General features: G+C 44.9%; 1 protein-coding gene across 1 annotated transcript; it reads right to left on the bottom strand.

The window, feature by feature from the left end:
* Positions 1–23,167: 23,167 nt before the first annotated feature.
* On the bottom strand, positions 23,168–24,813 carry LOC123426403 (CASP-like protein 2A1). The gene is made up of 3 exons (XM_045110238.1): positions 24,359–24,813; positions 24,118–24,235; positions 23,168–23,653 (listed from the first exon to the last, which is right to left on the bottom strand). The coding sequence occupies exons 1-3, from the start codon at positions 24,586–24,588 to the stop codon at positions 23,378–23,380; spliced, it is 624 nt and encodes a 207-aa protein (XP_044966173.1). The 5' UTR covers positions 24,589–24,813; the 3' UTR covers positions 23,168–23,377.
* Positions 24,814–25,830: the final 1,017 nt, after the last annotated feature.

The following is a 25,830-nucleotide window of genomic DNA, read 5'->3' as shown; positions in this document are numbered from 1 at the left end:
AATAGATAACAAAGTCCTTAGAAAAATCTGGTGGTAGCAACACAGGTGCGGAAGTCAGGCGTCTTTTCAGTTCGTGAAAACTATGCTCACACTGTGGTGTCCACTCGAACTTTTTATCTTTCTTGAGGAGTTCAGTTAGAGGCTTTGCAACCTTGGAGAAATTCTCGACAAAGCGGCGGCAATAGCTCGCTAGACCAAGAAAACTCCTAACTTGCTTAACCGATTCAGGTTGAGTCAAATCAAGGACAGCTTGAACTCTCTCGGGATTGACAGCAATACCGTTACCAGAGATTACGTGACCTAGATAGGTCACTTCTGGTAACCAAAATTCACATTTTGAAAACTTGGCATAAAGGTGATGCTCTCGAAGTTTCATCAATACCAGCCTTAGATGCTAGGCATGTTCTTGTTCGTTCTACGAGTAGATGAGAATGTCATCGAGGTATACCACGACGAATTTATGCAAATACTGCATGAAGATTGAATTCATCAAGCGAGAGAAGGTGGCTAGGGCATTGGTTAAACCGAAGGACATGATGGTGTACTCGTATTGGCCATAACGAGTGACAAAAGCCGTTTTTGGAATGTCCCCGTTCTTGATCTTGATTTGATGGTATCCCAACCTCAAATCCATTTTGGAGAAGACTGAGGATCCAGCGAGCTGATCATACAGGTCGTTGATCCTAGGGAGCGGATACTTGTTCTTTATGGTGACCAGATTAACTGGTCGGTAATCTACAACCATCCGATCTGTTCCATCTTTATTCTTGACGAAGAGGACGTGACAAGCCAAGGAGAAGAGCTAGGACGAATGATACCTTTATTCAAGGCCTCATCTAGTTGCTTCTTAAGTTCGGCTAGCTCCAGGGGTGCCATCTTATATGGTCTTCTGGCTATTGGAACAGTTCCCGGAACAAGATCTATCACAAACTCTACATCTCTGTCACGTGGAATTCCTGGTAGTTCCTCTGGAAAAACATCCGGGAAGTCACGGACTACCGGAATGTCTTCAAGTTCCGGAAGAGGGTTGGCATTGAGGGAATAGAGTTGGCATTTGGCAACTCGAGTAGAGACATTGACTATCTCACCCGAGGGATGGGTAAGCTGAACATTTCTGGAATGAGTATCAATCTTGGCATAGTGAGCTAACATCTAGTCCATACCCAAGATGATATTAATATCCGAAGATTTCAGGGTTATCAATGATGCTAGAAAAACTAGCCTGTCTACTAGAATTTCATTGTCATAGGTTATCCTAGAGGTTTGCCACTTACTACCAGGGGTTTGGACAACCAATGGAATTGGCATATCACAGAAAGACATGTTATGCAACTGTGCATAACTTTCTGAAATGAAGGAATGAGAAGACCCAGTGTCAAAAAGAACAGACGTTGGGTGATGATTAACAAGGAGCGTACCTAGTATAACGTCGGGATCCTCTGCAGCTTCTTCTGCTGAAACATAGTTCACACGGCCACGTGCAGGAGTTGGCTTCACATAGTAAGCTTTGCCCGACTTGTGTTGCCTGATGGACTTTCCGGGTTGCTTGGCACCCACATTCTGAGGACACTCACGGGAATAGTGCCCTAGTTCTCCACACTTGTAACAGATCACTTGGTTGGCATGTGGTGCAGCGTTGCTAGCTGGACCACCATAGGTTTTTGCTGGAGGGTCGGTTTGATTCGTCTGAGGCGCCACATAGGATGGACTCGGAGTGTATCTTGGCGGAAGAGAACTGTTTGGAACCCAAAGCCTGTGTTTTGGAAACGCGGAACCAGATGACGAGCCAAAATCACGGGAGTGCTTCTTTGTGGCTTCGTAGTCGGTATGACCAGTCTCGGCACTGATCGCCTTGTTGACCAGGGCTTGGAAGCTTGTACATTCGTGGAGGCGCAAATCACGACGAAGCTCACGGCTCAGACCCTTACGGAATCTTGCTTGCTTCTTGGCATCAGTAGACACCTCCTCTGTTGCATAGCGGGCGAGGTTACCGAACTCGCAGCTATAGGCATCCACGGTCAACTTTCCTTGGGTGAATGCACAGAATTCCTCTCTCTTTCTGTCCATCAGGCCCTCTGGAATATGGTGCAGACGGAAGGCTGCACTAAAGTCTACCCATGTGGCTGCTGGTTCAGCAGGACGCATAGCTTCAAAGTTCTCCCACCACAGATTGGTGGGTCCTTCCAGGAAATATGCCGCAAAGGTCACCTTGTCGGCCTCAGAAACTTTCGCAGAGCGAATCTTACGTGAAATACTGCACAGCCAATCATCAGCATCGAGGGGATCGACGGAGTGATGGAACTTTGGAGGATTCAGCTTCACAAAGTCACTGAGGGACACTTCAGCATTCCTAGGCTGACGAGCCATATTTTGCTCAATACGCTCTAACAGTCGGTTGGTCTCCCTTTTGTTTCTCTCTGCCTCAAGTATAACTTCCGCCAGAAAGGGCGGGTGAGGCAGTTCTTCCTGCGACGCTTGACTACCCTCGCCTTGCTCATGAGCAGGGGCACGGTTCAACCTGGTGAACACCATCCTGACAAACAAACTCACAGCTTAGACCAATATCATCATCAATACTAGCTATGGATTAAGAATACACTGAACACATGGAATGCGGAAATGAATATCCGAACAGCATGGTAACTAGCAACTACTATATATACACCATGGTTCATACACACCCTTACATAGTTCAGTGCAACCTTAACCGAAGAACAAACTACTGAAAATATGAAACTACTCATCAGAGGCTTACAAGCTTCCTATACATTATTTATCTATGCCTCCGGAATTCATTTCACGACACAAGCATACTTCACAAGTCACACAGGACTGTGAAAGTACAGCTACTACCATACTATCCTTCCTCTCATGGTTCAGGCATTCGCATAGAACATCTCATAAAGATTGCCTCCATGGCCTGGAAGCTCAACCTGCGGATCAGGAAATACTCTAGCCTAAGATCCTGGGATCCGTAAGGACACGGATGTGGCCTTGGTCCCCTGACTGGTGGTAGTAGGGGTCCCCGAAGAGGGGTGACTCCTCCTATAGCAGGCCAGTCAACATGAGCCGAAAGATGGTTCCTAACAGGGTTCAGCATCTCCATATCTCCATACCCTGTCTGGACTACAGGTGTCAGCTGCGTCAAAGCCGTCCACAGACGGGCACGTGTAGCATAAAGCTCCATGCAGAGGGCACGAGCATCCCTGTCTCTATTCTCTAGCATCTCAGCAGTGGACTGCAGCAGCGGATCCTCCATAGAGGAATCAAAATAGACCCCACTGAGGTATCCCTCTTCACCTGGCTGAGAGGCACGAACATAGCAGTACTTTGAATTCTGCACCAGTGCATGTCTAGCCCTCATGATGGTCAGCATTGAATAGGCAGCATCTTGTACTGCCATGTCAACAGTGACTCCCAATCCATAAGACCAATGGATTTGCTCCTCAGCTCTAGGGTAATCTGGGAATACCCTAACAGTGCAGATATACTGGCTCTGGTTGAAGGCTCGGTACTGTTCCTCCACTGTGTACTCCGGGTACCAGCGGTAACCGCACACCGACATCACCCTGACTAGCATGGCCGTATGACCCGGCACATCAATGCACCTAGTCAGACGAACCACCTGACGAGAAGGACGGCCAGGCATCTGAAAATAGAGAGTAATGCAAAAGCATTAGAGCTCTGAATGCAAAATTGGGCAGCATAACGGTTGTAAATGCTCAAAAACAATTTTGAGACAACCCATAAAATGGACTAGCGTAACCACTCAACTGTCAAGTCCAATTCTCTGATCATCAAACTTACTTCCTTTATCTAGGGATAAAAGAAACCCGGAATAACTCTCGACCGGTAGTCCTATAATCTACCGATCAGAAACACGAGCCTAGAAGAAGATAAGTAACCTAGTCCTTAATTCCCGCAGAAAAGACGAGGATGACCAGAATAGAATAACTTGAGAAGAGAACAAGAGTCTTACGATCCCTTCCACAAACAATTCCCTTATATATAACTAAAGAAATTCTAGACTCAACTTCGACCAGTTTGGCTTAGTAATCCTACAGTCAGTCAGGCTCTGATACCAACGCTGTCGGGACCCCGATCCTAAGCCATAGGAATCCAGCCTGTAACACATCGCATCTCTTTGCGGTCTCACGCATGGTTATCCCCACGGCTGCAGCCTTACCTTAGTCGGGACCGTTTGCGCCTTTTTACTCGCGTATGCAATTGTGTCGCTAGCAATCCATTGACAAAGAACCCGGATCGACATGTCTAGTCATAAACCAAAGTGGCAGTTCTGCACAGGGACATGCATACATGACCCAGCAAAGTAGGTGTCAGTCACCAGCGAATGTAGATGAGTCGTAGCAAGCTACAAGGACTCCATTACATCGCGTGACATTTCCCCAATGGGGACAGACACGGCAGCTAAGAAGGACACATGCCGGTCAACCAATGTGTCCGGAGCAGTAGCGAACTACCATGGCTCGTTGGATCACAAAGGGGCATTTGCCTCTAAGGAATGCTACTAAAGCCTACGGCTAGGTAATCGAACCCCGTACATATCACGTACGACACACGTACGCATGGCATACCGATATGTATAGATATATCGATGGCATCACAACATAACCATAAACATACAAGCTTTATTTAAAAGGCTCGGAAGAGCCTCACACATAATATTACACAGTAGGGGTCTCACGACCCATCATAACAGTCATTCAAGTTACAAGCCAGCGGAAGTAATTAAACTGCGTGAGTACAAACAGATGAAACTAGAAGGCACATGGCCTGACTATACTACAAACCCACCCTAGGGCCAGACCGTAGCTCGGATACCAGCTACTCTTCATCGTCGATGTCTAGGTAGAACCCTCCATTAGGGTCATTAACAACCTCTGCAACAAATTGTTAAGCAAATGTGAGTACAGGGGTACTCATCAAGACTTTAGGATAGCTATCTACTCATGCAATGTATCAATAAGAAATTGTGGGGTTTCATGCGGAAAGCCAGCATTTGACTCGTGGCTAGACAACTTGCATTTTAAATAATTTTGACAACTTGATTTCTCGCACATGTCGGTCAACCAATGTGTTCGGAGCAGTAGCAAACTACCATGGCTCGATGGAATCACAAAGGTGAATTTCCGTGTAAGGAGTGCTACTAAAGCATATGACTAGGTATTCAAACCCCATACATATCAAGTACAACACACGTACGCATGGCATACCGATATGCATAGATACATCAATGGCATCACAACATAACCATAAACATACCAACTTTATTTAGAAGGCTCGGAAGAGCCACACACATAATATTACATAGGTAGGGGTCTCACGACCCATCATCATAATTCATACACACCAGTCTTACAAGCCAGCGGAAGAGTAAAACTGTCTGAGTACAGACAGATGGAAAGACAAAGGCACATGGCCTAACTATCTACAGACCCATCCTAGGGAGACATCGTAGCTGGGATACCAGCTACTCGTCGTCGTCAATGTCTAGGTAGAACCCTCCATTAGGGTCCTTAACAACCTCTGCAATAATTTATTAAGAAAACGTGAGTACAAAGTACTCAGCAAGACTTTAGGATAAACTATCTACTCATGCAATGTATCAACAAGGAGTTGTGGGGTTTAATGCAGAAAGCCACCATTTGACTCTTGCCTAGACAACTTGCATTTTTAAATAGTTTTGACAACTTCGTTTCTCGCACACGAGTCCACTAACACCACAACAATACTCCATTGTGGAATCATTCTGTCTAGCTACGGAAATGCCGTCCACGACACTCACGCTTATCTTGACAATTTTATGAGTAGCCATTGAAGTTACCTATGAACAACATATGTCTCCAAGTAGTCCATATCCGCGGACGCGGCTATTCGAATAGATCATAACCCTGCAGGGGTGTACTTCTTCACACACGCTCTCGCCACTTATCGCCATGTGCACGTCATGCACCTCGGCAACCTTCAAGCGGAAGCCCAGCGAGGGAGTCGGCCACGACCGTTAACCACGCTAATGCTTAGTCCAGGTCTATCGCCTATTTGAGAGTAACCCGCACGGAAGTCCGGCCGAGGTTTCCACCACGGCCCCAAACAATGTGCGCAGGGTTCCCAAGCCCACCATCCGGGTGCCACTTGGTACACCGTGCCACTGCCTACCGCATCACAGCCCACCCCGCAGGTCAGCCCTATGCACGACCTCCAGCATGACTATAAACACCAGAAACTACTTCCAACTCCTGGACCGAGTACTAAGCGATTAATAAGTCGAGAGGGTCAATTAAGTATCCCAACGTGTGGTACTATCTAGTCTTGGATTACATACATGGAACTCAGTTCCTAAGGACGGTTCCAATGAAACAACCCACCATGTACTCCTACATGGCCTTTCACCTATACCTTTACCAAATCAGGTTCAACACACAACCTTTACTTACTGAACACATTCTCACAATTTTGTTCATCACCCAGATGATAGACCATAAACAACTCAAAGCATAGCATGCATAGCAGGATAAGGCACATCATGGCTCAAGCAGCTACTAGGTATGCTAGGTTGCAAGGTTCAGCTATTTACTGTGACAAAGACAGGTCATGCAAAGGAAGTGGGTTCAACTAATGTGGCAAAAGCATTTGAGGCATTTGATCCTAATGCAATAAATAAGTGCAGGAGCGAGAACATGGGATTTATCGGGATGATCAAAATGGTTGCTTGCCTTGTTGCTCAGTAGAGGGACTATATCCGTCAGTCGGATATTCGGTGGAATCCGGAGGAGCGGAGCCTACCGATAGAAATGATATCAATCAATAACAATCATGTGCAACAAAATGATGCATGAGCATGGCATGAAGATGCATGGTGATATGCTAATGTAGCTACCATTATTAGGTTGAAGTGGATTTGAATCAGATTCAAATATTACTTCAAACGAGGTATTCTCGAATACCATTTTAATTGATTCGACATGATGCTCAGATAACTTGTTTATAACATGCATGGGAATGATATGTGAAGTTGCTGGTTGTGATTAAACAATGTTTGATCATAGCATTTGAAGTGGAATTCAAATGATTTTCAAATTCCAACTCCAAAGCATTTATTAAATTTAACCTATTCATCATTTTACATGTTTGGTCCAGTAACATTTTCAAACATGTTTGAAAATGATATATTCGGATTCCTTGGATTTTTCTGATACTTTTATATATATAAATTATTTTCATTGGAGTTACAGATTAATTTCTATGATTTTTCGAAGTTTTGGGCATTTTCTGGAATTCTTTTAAATCAAAAAAGCCACTTATTGCGTCAGGCCCACGTCAGCATGGCGTCAGCCGTCGGCCGACCTGGTCAGGTCAAACCCGATAGGGGGACCCACTGGTCAGCCTCACAGGGTTAACCCTGCACTGACCAGCCCCTGATTGCGTTTGACTTGCGACTCGGGCCACTGTCAGCGACTGCTTAGCGTTTAAACCGGCAGATTAGCGAGGCCAGGTCAGATCCTGTCGGAACTGACCGGCGGCGACCAGATCCGTGGCGAATCTTTGCCGGAGAGTCGCCGGAGATGGCTGTGGTGCTCGGGAACGAGGGCCGAGAGCACTGGGAGGATCCCCAGGCTCGGCCTCATCAAGTGCTGGCCTCAGGAAGGACTGGGGAGGACCGGAGGTCACCAGCAACGAGCTGAGGCGACGGCCGGAGCTCGGGCTCGTCGGTCTAGTGGCTAGAGTGCACGAAACCGAGGGGAAGAAGAGGGGAAACGAGCGCTAGCTCACGGTGAAGGCAGAGGAAAGCTCAGACGACTCGGGGAGGCGCTGTGGGCGACGAATCCAACGAAGCTCGCCGGCGGCCGAAGGTTGAAGACGACGGTGCCGATGGCGTTGCAGGGCTCGGGGGATCTTCTTCTTTGGCAGGGACGATCGGCTTGTCGAGGCGAAGCGAATGGAGCACTCGGAGGGAAGAACCTGTGGCCAGAGGCTCGGGCAGCTCGAGCTCGAGCTCCTGTCAATGGCGGCAGGAGGAGAGGAGGGAACCGAGAGGAGAGGGGAGGAATGGGTAGCAGGGATGGATAGGGTCGTGCTCGGGGAGGTTATCCTCGCCTTGCCAGCGCACCGAAGCGTCCAGGCAAGCAGGGAGCTGTGTGGAGGCACCGGGCGTCACGGCGGCCACCTCCTTCTGCCCACTCACGAGGAGGAAGACGACACAGGGGAACTGGGCCTGGGCCAGGTGATCGACAGGTAAGTGTTTTGCTATTTTTTCTTGTTTTGTTTTCTGTTTTATCCACTGATTTGAATACCTAATTGTTTTGGCTCAAATATTGATTCAAAAATCATTATGAACACACTGAAATATTAGTTGGAATATTTCCAACCATTCCTGAGGTTTTCAACCTTTTTGAAAATTGAAAATATTTGAATTCAAATTTAAACTTGAATTCAGTAGCTTTTTGAATCTCAATAAAATTCCAAATCTGTTTCAAAAATAGTTTTCTTCCCTGATTATTTGTTTTCATGAATTATCAGAAAAGTTGAACTTTTCTTGAGGCCATTTTGGGTTCATTGATTTTAACAAGTTTGGAATTTCTTTGAATTTGAGAAGTGGCTAGGGTTTTTGAGTTTTGCTTCACCACTTGCTTTGATCTTGTTGCAATTTTCTTGGATGCAATGCAAAGAAGATATGAGCACAATGCTATACTTTGGTTAGGGTTCTAGGGATGTGACACTTGTCGCGAGCGCGTTGATTGTACATTTGGAGTTGCTTCTTCTTCTTCTTCTTCATCATCGATCTAGGATGGGTTCCAGGCCGGCAGCCTGGGATGGCAAGGATGGACGTCATTCTTCTTTTCTCGTTTATTTACGTCCGTAGTTGAACCCTGCTCTTCTTCATGATATTTATGTATTGTACTGTTGTGACAATGATGTAGCTTGTGGCGAGTGTAAGCCAATTCCATATATCTCATCTTTTCAGTACATGTACTTGTAACGATATCCATTCTTGCGAAACGACGAGATGCGCTTCTATCCCTGACGAGGCCCTCGTGCCAAATTAAGGATAGGATCGCATCTTGGACGTTACATATGTGGGGGGAAATGACTCGGTGTTTTGGTGGCTAACTTTGAGCATTTGAGCAATCAGTTCATTTTACTACCTCACCCCCTTTTAGTAGTATTGGGTTTCCTATGGACTCAAAAGTGATTTCTCACAAATATAAAATGAAGAGTCTTCTATCTTGAAGTTTGAGCCAATATTATTCCTTTCTTGCATCTAGGGCATCTCCACATAAACCTTAAGCCATAACATCTTTTGAACTTTTTTGAAATATACTTGGAAAACACATTAGTCCAATGATGAATATGTTGTGATCAATTATCAAAACCACCCTAGGGAGCAATTGTGCTTTCATTCTCCCCTTTTTGTTAATTGATGACAACATATAGATCAAAGCTTCGACAAAAGATATAATCAATCATTAGCATCGACACTTTGAGAAGTATGTGTAAAGCAAGAGCTCCCCCTAAATTTGTGCATTATTTATAATTTGTGTTTGGATGCAAATGGACAATCGATTAGGATCATGGGTTACTCTTCCATGTCACATACATCTTGGTGGTGCGTAAAAAGAATAGCAATGCACATGACACCAACAAGATAAGTGAATGATCATCACATGGATAGCTAAAACATAATATCGTAGCATCACATAGGATAAAGCATATGATCACACAGATAGGATAAAGTCATCCAACAAACAAAGTTTTTAAAACCAAACGAGAACCAATAAAGTCAAAAGCTCTCTATCACACCAAGTCTATGATCTATACATTTCTCCCCCTTTGGCAACAAGTTACCAAAAAGTTCAAAAGTATAGAACTACTCGTCTCTCTCAGCAACTGATGATGGAGTCAATAGAACGGCGTCTGCGAAGACGTCTGCTGATGTCCTTGGAGCCGGAGAAGTTGATACTGGAGGTGCTTGAGATGGAGCTGGTGCTGAAGGTGTTGAAGCTTGTGATGAAGATGTCTGACCTGTCTCCTGAGTAGGAATAGTAGCCGGAGGAGGAGACTCATCCTCATCATCATCATCATCTTCATCTTCATCCTCTGAGCATGGAATCTCCATAGAGTCAACTTCATGTTGAAGATGTCTAATAATGGTGGTCAACTTGGTTACCTTCACATCCATGTTGTGGAACTTAGTTTCCACGGCCCTCTCAAGACTCTTCTGGCTTCACAGAATCTCCTCAATGTTCTTCTCCATGCCTTGGACAATGCTCACTAGAAATGTCATTTTCTGAGCTTGAGTTCTGAGATGTGGAACTGGAGGTGGCATGTTTCTAATAGCTTCAGCCTCTGCTGCCTCTGCTGCCATTCTTGGTGCAGCTAAGTTGGGATCATTGTCATCCATCACAACCTCATTATCTTCAAACTCAGGCTGAAGAGGTAGATGGGGACAATCAAGTTGATATGCATGCTTGCCTAGCTTGGCATTGATAAGCATCTGAATATAAGGTGCATATCCAGAGGATATCTTCTGATCCACAACAGTCATTCGGATAGTCTCAAGTATCAAGTCCATCACGCTAAATCTGGTTTGGGTATCAAGTAGGTGTAGCAGGTTGATTGAATATCCTCTGATCATCTTCTCATCTCCTAACTTAGGCATGAGAGTGTATCCCAGTATAGTGTTTGTCGTGGGAATACCAGCTTGCAGAAAATATACTGAGCAAAACTTGTGACTGGCCAAGTAGTGATGTGGAATGGTCTTGTACATGTTGGCCATGGAGTTGTGATTCTTCTTAGCATCTGCATACACATCAACATCAGCTTCTTCCTACTTGGGAACACCAATGATAGCAGCCCATTCAGCAATTGTAGCGTCGTACCTATGTCCATCGGTCATCCAAACTAAAGAGTCATCCTAGAAATGAACTGTTGCATAGAATTGCATGATCATCTCGTCATTCCCTGGGGTCATCTCCTTCCCAAAAAAATCTTCTATGTCAACTAGCCTGAAGATCTCTTGAACATGTGGAAGGAAATTCTCATTCTCCTTGATGTATGCCCAGTCAACATAGCTCAAATGACTGACAGCAGGACTCTTGTCATACAAGACAGTCTCATAAAAATCTTGTTGTTCCTTGGTGTGAAACCTCGGATCAACATCAGTTCTTCTTCTGACAGCATATGGGTCAAGAGCTCTCCACTTCGTCAGTCCGGCATCCTTCCTTTTCTTCATGTCATCTGCAACCGGATGAGCAGCATTGTGGAGTTTAATGTACGGTCTGAGCTTCCTAAGAACAGGAGCATTCTCATCAGCTTCTTCCTCTGCAACAAGGGCGCTGGATGCACGACCTTTTGCTTTAGAAGCTGCATGTATATCTTTAGTGGTCTTCCTAGAAGCAGGAGCCTTCTGTGCTTTAGCAGCATGCTTAGGAGCAGACTTCATTGCATCAGCCATCGGCTTCTTCTTCTTGGGAGGAACTGGGATCTCCTCGGGAACTTCTTCTTCAACTTCTTCTGGGTCTTCAAACATAGAAGTCTTTCTGCCAACAAGATGGATAGTTCTATTCCAGGGCCTCTTCACACCAACCTTCTTTGCAGGTGCATCCTTGGAAATTTCTTTGCCCTTCTTGGCATAATCAGGTGCTCTCAGATCAGCATGATTAGCAGATATCTTCCTGGCAACTTTCCTTGGAGGAGCCTTAGGAGGGGCTGAAGTTTCTTCTGGCAAAAATTCTGAGTCTTCCTCATCAGAAACTAGCTTCCTCCTTTGTCTCGTGGCTGCCTTGGGCAAGCCATGTGAACTAGGAGAAATTGGGTCTAAAGCAGTCTTCTCCGGACTAGTGCCAGCTTCCAAGTCAACACTTTGCTCTCTAAAGTCATTCTGACTGTCATCTAAACCTGACATACTAACAGACAAGCACAACAACAAACAACAGAACCTGTGAAGTGGATGTAGGAAATACAGACTGGATGAGCATTACAAAATTCAGATGTTTTTTGAAAAATTGAAGTCTGAAACTCAGGGTATGATCTTCTGCAGGATGTAAATCGGTGGCACCGAGTTGGCATTTTCGGAGTCACCGAGAAAACAGACTTGCTTAACAGAAACTTGGCAGTCATTTTCAGTGGCACCGAAAATAGCTGCTCAGTCTCACCGAGTTACTTTTCACGAACCCTAAAAAAGGAATCGGTGGGACCGATTTTACAAACTCGGTCTCACCGAGTTGCGTTCTGCGGCAGATCAGATCTGAAATTTCCTACTTCTCCTAATCTACTGATTTTATCTGGTGGACACGAGGTTTGCACAAAGTGGAAAGAAGAATTAAAAGATCCAATGCATGAGAAACAGATGGGGAACGCAAAGGGGATCGAACTGTACCCTAGCTCGGTGGTGGTTCGGCTACAGCGATGACGAAGGAGCTGATTTCGTCGACGACGATGAGTCCCAGCGGGGGCGGCACTCGGGAGTCAAGGCGATGACCTGGGGTCTTGGGGGCAGCGAGGGTTTGGCGAACGAACCGTTTTGACAAAGTGAAATCAAAAGGTCCGGTCCGCAGGTATATATACCCGTTCACTGACGGTGTCACCGAGATGGCAAAATCGGTGTCACCGAGTTCCTCAACTGTGAGTAGACAGGGAAACTCAATGTAACCGAGTTGGCGATTCTGGTGGTACCAACATGAGAAAACCTGATCAACTTTGGAAAATCGGTGGCTCCGAGTTTGTGGAGTTGGTCACACCGATTTTTTCAAGATGTTTTGGAAGGCAGACTTTGACGATACTGAACTCCGAGTGCACCTTCACACAGAGGGATCGACAAGTGCTTGATCAAGTTTTGTGATGAAGCATGAATAGAACTTGAGATGAGATAGCATAGATAGCTAGAGAAGGGTCCTAGGCATTCTTGTCCATCCAATTGGCAAAAGATAAAACAAAAGCCATATAACAACAATTGGATGTCCTCGAATGATTAAATTCATGCAGACCAACATGCTCACACAATAAGAATGATGATACAAACATGGTGAACATGCACAAACATCCTAGCAGCTATCAAGCACTTGGGCGATTAAAAGGCCATCTATATATGAATATATTGACATAGGATCCAAGCAAGAACACTTGATCATAGGTCATACTCATCGTTAAGCACAAGTGGGGTTACCACTTTTACATAAACATCAATGTGTCCATATCCTTAGGAGATGCTTATACTCAAGTATTAGAGTAAAGGTCCCCCTTGGTATGATATCCCCACAAAGAGCGATCAACTAACCTTGGTATGATATCCCCACAAAGTTGATGAAGATCATCTTGAGTTGGGAGCAATCCTTGTTGTTTTCATACTCTTCTCACCTACACGGGTTAGTCCCAAAGCAAAAAGGAACATATGCAAGTATACCTATGGACATGGAGTGAAGCACAAATGCGATGATGTCCAAAGATGCATTGATTACCTAGTTCCTTGGTTGCCTTTGAGGGAATGCGTGACTCCTTGAACTAATGCATAAGGTTGAGATTGATTGCATATATTTCTTGCAAAAATGAATAAGAGTGAATTTCATTGGTAGAGTCACCCTTCAAGAACTTCTAGTTCTTCCTCTTGGGAATCCACACCAAATTGACGGGAATCCTTGGAGTCGTTGTAGCATTTGTTGCAGTAGAGCTAGTAGTATCCTTGGGAACCCATTCGATCTCGGCTTGGGGTTCTTCTTCAAATAGGTCAATGTCATCTTGAAGCTTTCCCTTGCATTTGTGGTCTTGTGGTGGAAGGTCATCTTGTGAGCTTGTTCCTTCGGAAGGAGTGGACTTCTCCTCTTGCGAAACAAACTTGGGAGTGGGATATAGACCTTCTTACCAAACATCTCCGTTGACGTTGAAATAGTCAACACCTTGTTTCTTCCGATGTCCTCCTTGCTTGAGCACAATTTCCTCGAATTGCTTACTTCCGGAAAAAATCTCGAAGACACCTCTCTCCATAATCCCTTTCAATAAATCATTTTCTTGCTCAAGTGTAATTTTGCTAAGAGAATGAATAGTGAAATCAATAGAGTTACTAGCAACAACATTATTGGATTTAGCTTTAGCATTGTTGTTACTAGATGAAGAAACCTTCTTGCCTTTGTTACAAGTGTTCTTGGACTTAACTTGTGGAACAAAATTAGACAAGAGTAATCTTTTAGCTAGATAAGAGTAACTCTTCTTTAGAGGTTCATCATTGATTGCTTTTAAGAACTCATGGTCTTGCTCCAAGTTGAGCTTCTTGAAGCGTAGCTTCTCATGGGTTCTTGCAAGCTCTCTATGATCTTCTAGAGTAGTCTCATGAGCTAACTTAAGAGTTTTTAATTCTTGAGTTAGTCGTTCAATCTCTTTCTTATCGTCATCATTCGATTTCTCTTGACTAGCATGATAATTAGCAAGTTCATTTTCAGTGCAATCACTAGTTTTATCAAGAAGCAAGTCATCTTCTCCTAACAAGTCATCCTCATCACTATTGAAATAAAGATACTCGGGGTGTGATACCTTGGGGCCTTTAGCCATGAAGCAGTTTCTGACTCCCTCATTTGGTCAATCAAATAAGTCGTAGGGGTTGGAGGGAACAAGTGCAATGCCGGCAACACCTTCATCTTGACTATAGTCGGAGTGGGAGTGATAGCTTCTCTCGGAGTGGTGATCAAATTTGGAGCCAGAAACCCATTCACCAACATGAGCTTGATGTCTTGTTTTTGAACTACTCTTGGTGTATTTTTCCTTCTTCTCCGATTCCTTGCATCTCCGTGAGTGTCTTCGTTCTTAGTGATCTTCTCTACTCCTTCTCTCTCCACGGGGTGACTCATCTCTTAAGCTTTGTCTTCAAGGTGACTCTTCTCTTATTTTCTAGGGAGCCGAGCAATCATTTGAGTAGTGTTCGGGTTTCCCACAATTGTAGCAGATTCAGTGACGAATGGACGAATGCTTCTCATCATGTCTTGAACTTGAGCTTCTATCTTTGCCTCTACTCTTGTAGAACTTGTTGAATTTTCTGACCATGAGTCTTATCTCTTCATTAGTGACAAGATTGTCCTTTGAAGTAGCGGGAGCATCGGATGAAGCTTTATAAGCACCGCTTGACTTGTTGTCCAGCTCATCTTTGTCTTTGAGTGACATCTCATGAGCAATAATCCTACCAGTGACTTCAGTTGGCTTGAGATCTTTGTAATTTGTCATCATTTGAATCAATGTGCACACTATGTCATACTTGCCATCAAGAGCTCTAAGTATCTTCTTGATGATGAATTTGTCAGTCATCTCTTCGCTTCCTAAGCCAACAATCTCATTGGTGATGAGAGCTAGCCTAGAGTACATTTCAGCGACTCCTTCACCATCCTTAATCTTGAACTTGTCAAGTTGACTTTGAAGCACATCCAACTTAGATTCTCTAACAGAATCGGTACCTTCGTGCATATCAACCAAAGTATCCCAAATTGCTTTTGCATTCTCAAGATGACTGATTTTGTTGAATTCTTCAGGGCAAAGGCAGTTGAAGATGATATCGCAGGCTTGAGCATTAAGTTGCAACATCTTGAGTTCATCAGCTGTCGCATCACGATCTGGTTCATCCCTTCTCCAAAGAAGTTACCTTGCACACCAACACGAATAACATCCCAAACATGAGGATTAAAGCCAAGAATGTGCATCTTCATTTTACGCTTCCAGCTCGAAAAATTTGTGCCATCGAAGTAAGGACCTCTACGATGATAATTTCCCTCACTAGATTCCATACTCTCTTAGGTTGGTAAACCAATGAAATGGAGACCAAAGCTCTGATACCACTTATAGGATCGAAAGTATGTCTAGAGGGGGGTGATTAGACTACTTGGCAAGATAAAAAAAACCCTTTTCCCAAGTTTACTTGAGAGACAGCTACGACAGTTATAACAAGTCAAATACACCCTACACATGCAGTTCTAATAGTATAGCAGTGGGAAGTAAACATGCAAGTGTAAATAGAAGAGTAAGGAAGGGAGATCAAATGCATAAGGTTGACACGACGATTTTTGGCATGGTTCCGGTAGGTGGCGCTATCGTACGTCCATGTTAGTGGAGACTTCAACCCACGGAGGGTAACGGCTGCGAGAGTCCACGGAGGGCTCCACCCACGGAGGGTCCACAAATAAGTGGCCTTGTCTATCCCACCACGGCTTCCGTCCACTGAGGACTAGCCTTACTCATGACAGATCTTCACGAAGTAGGCGATCTCCTTGCCGTTACAAACATCTTGGTTCAACTTCACAACACGAAGTAGGAGGCTCCCAAGCGACACCTAACCAATCTAGGAGGCACCACCCTCCAAAAGGTAATATATGGGGTAGATCAATGAACTCCTTGCTCTTGTGCTTCTAAAGATAGTCTCATCAACACAAATCTCTCTCACACAGAATATGCATGGGTAGGAGAGGTTGATTTGGTGGAAAGCAGTCTCGGGAGGCTAGATATCAAGATTCAACTGATTGGATTGGAATATATTGGTCTCAACACATGAGTGGGTGGTTCTCTCTCAGAAAATGAATCTGGAAATGAAGTGTGTGTTCCGAGTGCTTCTCCCATGAACGAGAGGTGGATGAAGGGGTATATATAGACATCAGCCAAAATCCAACCGTTACACACAAAAGAGCAAACTCGGTGACACCGAAGTGGACAACTCGGTGGTACCGATTAGCACTAAAGTGGTGAACTTTTGAATCTCGGTGAGAGCGATATATAGAACTAGTTGGCATCGAAATGGTGACTAACGGTCAGATGGCCAAACTCGGTGGCACCGATAATCAAACTCAGAAATTTCGATTTTGTGTATCTTGGCAACATAATGTTGGTCACACTGAACTCGGTAGCACCGATATAGTTTTGGTTGCACCAATTTGGTGGGAATGGCTAGGGTTTTGTCTTAAGTTCAAACTCGGTGGGTCCGATGTGGCAATGTTGGTGACACCGAATTTGTGAATGTGGAACTTGACAGAGTGGATATGTGGGGAAAAATGAGTGGGTGTTTTGGTGGCTAACTTTGAACATTTGAGCAATCAGTTCATTTTACTACCTCACCCCCTTTTAATAGTATTGGCTTTCCTATGGACTCAAAAGTGATTTCTCACAAATATAAAATGAAGAGTCTTCTAGCTTGAAGCTTGAGCCAATATTATTCCTTTCTTGCATCCAGGGGCATCTCCACATAAATCTTAAGCCATAGCAACTTTTGAACTTTTCTGAAATATACTTGGAAAACACATTAGTCCAATATTGCATATGTTGTGATGAATTATCAAAACCACCGTAGGGAGCAATTGTGCTTTCACTAAGCTAGACTCGCTCGGATGCATGCAAGGGCATGGGCTTGATTGCCCTTTCCATGATGCCATTGATATGACTATCTTATATCTCGGAAACTATGCTCCCTTGTATTGCACCTAACCCCTTTGTAGGTACTTGGAAGAAATACACTCCACAAGATTGCCATCAACTCACATCAAAAGCAATCTTGACATGGCCAAGTATCAACAACCCTTTCTTCGGAGATGGAGGAAGAAAACAACAAAATCATATCCTTGACAATTCTATGATATTGGATTTTACTCATGTCATTTGGATATATTATGTTCTTCCTTGCGTGACTAACCATTGTAGGTGAAAAGTGAACCAAAACGACATGGATAGCTCCCAAATCAAGATGATCTTCATCAACTTTGAGCATCCACAACAAGTCCACCTACATGCTACGTCATCAACATCATTCGAAGGTATGTACTCATATCCTACATAAAACTCTATAGCAATTAATGGGGTAAAGCAATCAAGTGATATGAAGACATTGAAATGCTTAATCAAAAAATGGTAACCCCATTTCGAGCTTAACGATGAGTATGACCTATGATCAAGCATCCTTGCTTGACTCCTCAAGTCAAATACTCTAATATAGGTGACCTAGTCACCACCCACATCTAGATGGAGATTTTTGTGTGGTTCACATTTGACCTTTCATAGTCTTCTGGAACCATTCAACTCTCATCTACATGTATGTATATTTAAAAAAACTAAAAAAATTCTTTGCTACCTTTTGTTTTTTTACTTTTTGTTTGAATTTCTCAATTGGTATATTTTACAATTGGAATCTTGAAACAATTCTTTTGATCAGCCTATTTTCTGTTAAGGAGTTGATATTCATTGCAACTCGGTCTCACCGATCTAGGAAACTCGGTCCAACCGGTTTCTCCTAGAGGCCTGAATCTCATTCTCGATTCTACTGAATCACTTTGCCTCGGTGACTCCGATATTAAAATAGCCTTAGATGCTCTGATATTCTCTTCTGGGCGTTTGCCTTAGGGAGAGAACGCTTATCAATGATCCCATGTTTCATTGCATGCTAACATTGTATTGAAAATTTTCTGAGACAACATTCATTTTTAGCTTTATTTTTCTAGGGGAAGAAAAATCTGAGTGAGCCCATACAATATAAGAGGGAGAATCATCTAGGATCCCTATCATAGGGGGAGATAGTTCAAGGAACTCTTATCCATATCAAAGGGCAAGACCATTCTATGAACCGTACAAAATAACTAAGGGGGAGAAAAGACAAATTCAAGGAACCCTTATCAAAGAGAGACGTATCCAAGATCCCTTTATCTCATCAGCCCTTACCCCTCTAACCTTTTTGGAAATTAATGCCAAAGGGGGAGAAATATTATTTATCAAAGCTTCCATTCAATGAACCTATTTATAGGGGAGAAATATTATTTATCAAAGCTTCCATTCAATGAACCTATTTATAGGGGAGAAATATCACCTAGAAGCTTACACAAAAGGGGGAGAAATATCAATCGGGGAGATGTATGCTCCTAAAGGAAGGTCTACCTAAAGGGAAATCTACTCGAAGGGAGATATATCAAATCTTACATCTTAAGGGGGAGACATGTAAAATTGGTTTATTTGTTTGAACTTATCTTACCCAACCTACTCCCAATATCTACATGCTATTATTTAGGCAGAGAGGAAATCTTACATATTCATCCTTAGGAGAGAAAAGTTATTGTTCCTTTGGAGACATATCCTTTCATCAAATCGTATCTTCAATATGTATTCAATATCTTGGTACTATTGAAGTTCTTTCCATCTTTACAACAGGGCACTCTTGTGTTATCTAACATTTGTTTTCCCAAGTGTACTCCTATGTTAAAACGCTTAAGATCCTCAAGGTAAGTATATGCATCATATCCTTGTTCATGATGACCTCTTGTTTCTTGCATATATTGTTTGGAAGAGGGTGTCTAGAACATTGAAGGCATTCATTCACATATGTTTGATGCATATAGCCAGGACGTCTATGACTTGTCTTGTCCCTCTACCTTGTGTGTGCCCAGGCATTCCAAAGCAACAATCCTTTATAGGAATTGCACACATTTAGGGGGAGCTTGTACTAGTCATGTTTCTTTCAAAGCTGTCATATTCTTATTCTTATCTTTATTTGAAGCTTTGATTGTATGTTGTCATCAATTACCAAAAGGGGGATATTGAAAGCACATATACTGCCTTGGTGATTTTGATAATTCATGACAAGATGCATTGTCTCTTGGACTAACACTTCTATCTAGATATTTCAGGAATAGTCCATGGAGAGTGTTGGCTAAAGGTTTATGTAGAGATGCCCCTTGATGCATGAGAGGAATAGGATTGGCTCAAGCTTCAAGCCATAAGACTCTTCATTTTATATTTGTGAGAAATCACTTTTGATTCCATAGGAAAGCCAATACTATTAAAAGGGGGTGAGGTAGTAAAATGAACCGATTGCTCAAAACGCTCAAAGTTAGCCACCAAAATACTCAGTCATTTTTCCCACATATCCACTCTGTCAAATTCCATATACACAAATTCGATGTCACCAACTTTCACATTTTGGGCCCACCGAGTTTGACCTGAGACAGAAACCCTAGCCATTCCCACCAAATCGGTGCAACTGAATCCATATCGCTGCTACCGAGTTTGGGTGACCAACTTTCGGGTGCCTTAGTACACAAAATTGGAATTTCCAAGTTTGAGTATCGGTGCCACCGACTTTGGTCATCTCACCGTTAGACATCTTTTTCGTGCCACCGAGTTTCATATATCGGTATCACCGAGATTCAAAAGTTGCTACCATTAGTGCAAATCGTTACCATCGAGTTCATTACTTCGGTGTCACCGAGTTTGCCACTTTGTGTGTGACTATTGGATTTTGTGTCGTGCCTATATATACCCCTTCACCCACCTCTCATTCGTGGGAGAAGCACTCAGAACACAAACTTCATTGCCAGATCCATTTTCTTAGAGAGAACCACCTACTCATGTGTTGAGACCAAGATATTCCAATCTAATCATTTGAAACTTGATCTCTAGCCTCCCCAAATAGCTTTCCACCAAATCAATCTCTCCTGCTAATGCATATTCTGTGAGAGAGTGATTTTGTGTTGAGGAGACTATCTTTAGAAGCACAAGAGCAAGGAGTTCGTTGATCTACCCCATCTACTGCCTTTTGGAGGGTGGTGCATCCTAGATTGGTTAGGTGTCGCTTGAGAGCCTCCTACTTCGTGTTGTGGAGTTGCACCAAGATGTTTGTAAGGGCAAGGAGATCGCCTACTTCATGAAGATCTATCGTGAGTAAGGCTAGTCCATCGTGGGCGGAAGCCATGGTGGAATAGACAAGGCCGCTTCTTCGTGGACCCCTTGTTGATGGAGCCCTCCGTGGACTCTCGCAGTCGTTACCCTTTGTGGGTTGAAGTCTCCACTAACATGGACGTACGATAGCACCACTATCGAAACCATGCAAAAAAATTGATGAGTCAACTTCTTGTCGTTTGATTTTCTAAACTCTACTCCTTTACATGTGCAAAGTCTTTACTTTTCTGCTGCCATTTATATTGACTAGCATGTGTAGGATGCACTAGACTTGTTAGAACTGCTGAATTTCTGCCTTCCTTGAAATTGGGTTAGGCTAGGAATTTTATCTTGACAAGTAGTCTATTCACCCCCCCCCCCTCTAGACACATCTTCTAGCGATCCCTCATCGGTTCAGGGCTGTTAGAGTGGAGCCCCGATTCCGACATTGGTGATGGGGCGACGTGGTGGTGCGGGGTGGCCGATGGCGGGCGAGGTGGCGGCGTTGCTCCTTGGTGACGAGGCGACATGGTGGCACCGGGTGGCCTGCGGCGCTTCTATATCTTCTGCGTGGTGACGAGGAGAAGGAGCTTGGACGGGGGCAGCGACGCCGACGGCATGCCTGTTGCAGCGCGATGGCAGGAGCTTTACAGACTTTGACGTCCCATGCGGGCCTGGTAAGCTCCTGCTATTGCGTCCGGTCGGCTACCGTCGTTGACGGTGGAAGTTGAGCCCTCCTACATGTCGACGGTGTTGCTGCCCCTAGTCCCGGCTCATATTCGTCGTTGTGTAGGCCTCACCTTGTAGTGACATTGTGAGACGGCATGGGGGCTTCAAGACCGTGTTGGCGCAGGGTGAAGGTCGGTTTGGTGGCAGGCTCCGGAACGCCCGAGGTGCAGATTGGGATCAGGGAAAACCTGTGTCGGCCCGGCCGACACCAACACGGTGACGCTTTTGGGTACGGCCAAACCTTCTTGAAGGGCATCAGAAGCTACCCTCCCTCGTCGCGTACCGGAGGAAACCCTTGACAACAACGTATCATCATCACGGTCCTTCTTGAAGATGTTCATTGGGAGTTTTGAAGCTTAGTGGAAGATTCGTGGTGGATGCAAAGATCGTAAGGCTTCTTAGGTTTTGTATATCGCTGGTGTCAGCATTTATTTCTTGGAAAAATCTAAAGAGAAGCGTGTGCACATGACTGCTCGCGTGCGGCACGCACATGCTGGATTTTGTCCCTATGAGCAGAATTCAAAAGCTTTTATCTCTTAAATCGTTAATTCCATCGATGATCCGTTTTCGTCATTGACTTTGTTTCGACGAAATCTTTAAAACTAGATCCCATGTCGATATGTTTCGACAACGTTTTTTTTGCTCGTACTCACCACATTTGTTGCACTTACTTGTCATATTAGTAAGTATTTACTTGTTTGATAAAAAATAACTTAATCGCCATATTTTTGGACATTGCGTATAAATATGACATCTCGACATAATCAAACTGATAAGTACAAACTACTTTTTTTAGGCGATTACGCGTAAAAAATATGACAACTCAACATATTTAAAATCAATGACCACAAGAAATCTTTTTTGTCATCGTTTGTAAATATGACAACTCAACATAGTTAAACTAACCAAAACACAAAATAGTTTTCTGGTAAAGTTGTATGTAAATATAATAAGTTGACATATTTAAATTGGCAAACACAACCTATGACATGCTTTTATATCAAGTATAATGAAAACTGTTACAAGACTTTATACGAAACAACATTAAAAAGTGATAATTAAGTTATTTTTTTCACGCAAGTAGGTGGTTAATAATATGGCAAGTGGATCAAAAAATATGGTAAGTATGAACGAAAAAAAATAGTTGACGGAACATGTCAACATGAGATCTAGTTTTGAAGAACTCGTCGCGAGAAAGTCAATGGTGAAAGTGGATCATCGATTGAATTAATTATTTTAAAGATAAAACTTTTTGAATTCAAGCACGAGAGAGAATCTTGATGACATCATTAAACACATGCATAATGAAGAGATGGAGAATTAGGTGCCCAATGGTTGCAAGTAGTACAATTAGATGCATGCATGACTTTTTTTTTCTTTTACCAGTGTTTGTGTGCGTATATATCAGCCGCCGCATGAGAATGCCTTTGGTGCGGCGTCGCTACGTAGTCTAATCCTTATTTCTTTTGTATTTTTTTTGAACATGACATGTATCGATGAATGTTTTGGTTGGTTGCTTTGTAATATAAAACATGAAAACCTTTTTTTATATAGGTCCGATTCAACAAAAAGTTAGAACATCTTGTATATTTATGAACCAAGCGAGTACTCTTTTTTTTCTTTGCTTCAAGCACCTTACAAGCAACTGAAATCATCAAATGAGGAGGAAGCTCGTTGTAGATACATTGATCACCTGGGTGCCCTGCATCGGAACTAAGTTCTCATTTTTGGAACGCATCAATGAATCCACCACAGCAGACGATTCAAAGCTAGTACAGTATATAGAATCAAGTAAAAAGAAGAGGCAGATGCACTATATGTAGCTTGAAATTAACTATGAGCCCTTACAGATTATTTCGTTCGCCTACACACACACAGCGATACTACTACGTACGTACGTGTTTCGACTTTCGAGTTTTGACCCATGAAGCAGCCAAAGCCTGAAGCCACAGCAGCTAGGGATCCCCTCCGCTCAGCGCGGGAAGGCAGCGATCTCGACGCCCTTGTTGCCGAGCGAGGGCATGGGTGCGTCGTAGGCGCTGAAGAGGCGGTAGGACGAGATGAGGGAGAGGAGGATGTAGCAGACGACCGAGCCGAAGGTGATGGCCACCGACGTCCGGGCCTGCCTGCAGAAGCCGCCGAACACGCCGCACGCCTCGCTCCACGTCACCTCCTTGTCGCCGTTGTATGCCAGGTAGAGCAGCTCTGCCGATGCCGCGCCGGCCGCCAGGATCAGGTACGTGAACACCTGCATACAACCACCTTGCGCGTTAATCAGCATGAATAAATGATAACTGATTCCCGTCACTGGGAAAATTCTACAGTGCAGGAAAGCTAGGATCTGGTGGTGACTCCTCCATCTGTGCTCTAAAGGGGATAGTTAGCTGGAACAAATCAAAGGTCGTACCAATAATTTGTCATAAAACCTACTGATATCCTCAGCTCTCCAAACTGACGCATGGATTTTGTTACAGAACTATACTTTTTAATACATACAGTAGTAACGAAATCGGAAAATTGACTGAAGTAAAAAGGCTCTAGTCATCATAACTAAGCTGCAAAATATTGTTCTAATCATACTCCCTCCGTTCCTAAATCATAAATATAAGTTTTTTCAGAGATTCTACTACCGACTACATGCGGATGTATATACTCATAATTTAGAAACGGGGGAGTAGTTATCAAGGCAGAGCAGAGGAACCAGTGAATAACCTGATCTAGGAGGAAGACGATCCAGGAGCGGGACAGCGTCGCCGGCCGCGGCACGGCAGTGTAGAACGCGGAGACGAGGGAGTAGGCCGCGCACAGCCCGTTCGCATAGACCAGGTACCTTCGATTTTGTGCCAAAAAAACACAGGGACATGAATTGGTGAGGGAGCTCGGCAAAGACCGGAAATTAAGGAGCTAATGAACCCGAGCTACGGAGGGGTCCAGATGCGAGGGAGCAACGTACTTGAATCCGCCGAGGTCGGAGTAGGAGACGGTGCCGTACTCGTTGGTCTGCGTGTCGCGGAGCATGACGGCCATGGCGGCGACGCAGAGCCCGAGAGGCGCGGCGCGCAAAAGCGTCTCCAGCGGACGGACCCGCGCCTCCGCGGCTGACAGGTCCCCTGCGATCAGCCCGTCCTCCCCTCCGCCCGTCGCCGGCGCCGAAATCACCTTCTCGTCCGTCATCTTGGACATCTCGACTAGCAGTCAGGGACCAAAAACCAGCGTCGACGAAGCAAAAGAGCTCAACTTCCTCTCACTCCCGGTCCCGGTTGCTTGCTTGAAGGAAAGGGGATCGGAACGAGGGGAGGCGCGCATTTAAGGCGTGGAGCTGGGGAGGTTAGTTGGAGCGCAGCGGGGTGGCTTCAATGCGGGCAGTTAATGGCGCGGTGGCAGTACCGTATGGGCGAGCAGAGGGCAGTGACGAGTCGAGTTGAGTCCACTAATCGGCAGCTGCGTGTTGCGTCGCGTTTGTGAATTTGCCCTCCTCCCTCTGCATTGGTGTCCGCTCGCGGCGGACCCGTGTGCCACGTCCGTCGCGCGGCCAGAACTTTTATTTTTGCAACTCCAAGAGCATCTCTCTAATAGAACCCCCAAACCCTTAAAAATAACCGCCTTTTTTACAGTTTTCGTCCGAAAAACGGCGTAGACTAGAACCCTTAAACCCTTAAACCCGTAAATATTTTTAGAGGTCCAACCCTCAAACTAGTTTTAAGCCTGTAGAAGTGAGGGTTGGGAGGCCCGCACTCCACTTCCCACCTCGCGCGGGAGGTAGTTGGTTCCCGCCCGCGCGAGGAAGTTGCCTCGGCCGCCGCCACCCCGCCTCCCCCCGCGCTCCGGCCGCCGCCCCGCGCCCCGGCCGTCGCGCCCCCGCGCCCGCCCCGCCCGCCGTCGCGCCCCCCGCGCCCGCCCAGGCCGCCGTCGCGCCCCGCCCGCCCCGGACGCCATCGCGCCCCGCCCTGGCCGCGGCGCCAGCCGCCCCTCCGCTTCCCTCTCCCTGCCGCAGAAGGAGCTCGTCGCGGCGGCGCCGCAGCAGCAGCAGCGCGCGAGCTCCAGCAGTCGGCGCGCGCGGTCCTGACTGTATTTCGATTTTGAGGGTTGGATTTGAGGGTTCTAGTCTTTGCCCCTGTTTGCCCTTAAAAATGTCAAAAATGTGCAATTCTCAACCCTTAAAACTGGTTTTTGTTTTAAGGGTTTGAGGGTTCTACTAGAGATGCTCTAACACGACCATCAATTTCGTTCGTTGTTTAGATTGACTCGGACATAAAAATCGGTTCAACGTGACAATTAAAATGAGCGTGTGTCTGCTTTTCGTCCGCACACACGATACGGACGCGCGCGCGTTCGCCTTCTCCTCCCCGGGCCCGCTGGTTGGTGGCAGGTTGGTCTTCCCCCATCCAAAAGCAACCCTCGCCTTCTTCGTCGCCGCTGCCGCCG

The sequence above is a fragment of the Hordeum vulgare genome, chromosome 2H (assembly GCF_904849725.1).
Source record: "Hordeum vulgare subsp. vulgare chromosome 2H, MorexV3_pseudomolecules_assembly, whole genome shotgun sequence".
Taxonomy (NCBI): domain Eukaryota; kingdom Viridiplantae; phylum Streptophyta; class Magnoliopsida; order Poales; family Poaceae; genus Hordeum; species Hordeum vulgare.
The sequence above is the reverse complement of the archived record's forward strand: the minus strand, read 5'-3'. Positions and strand labels throughout refer to the sequence as shown.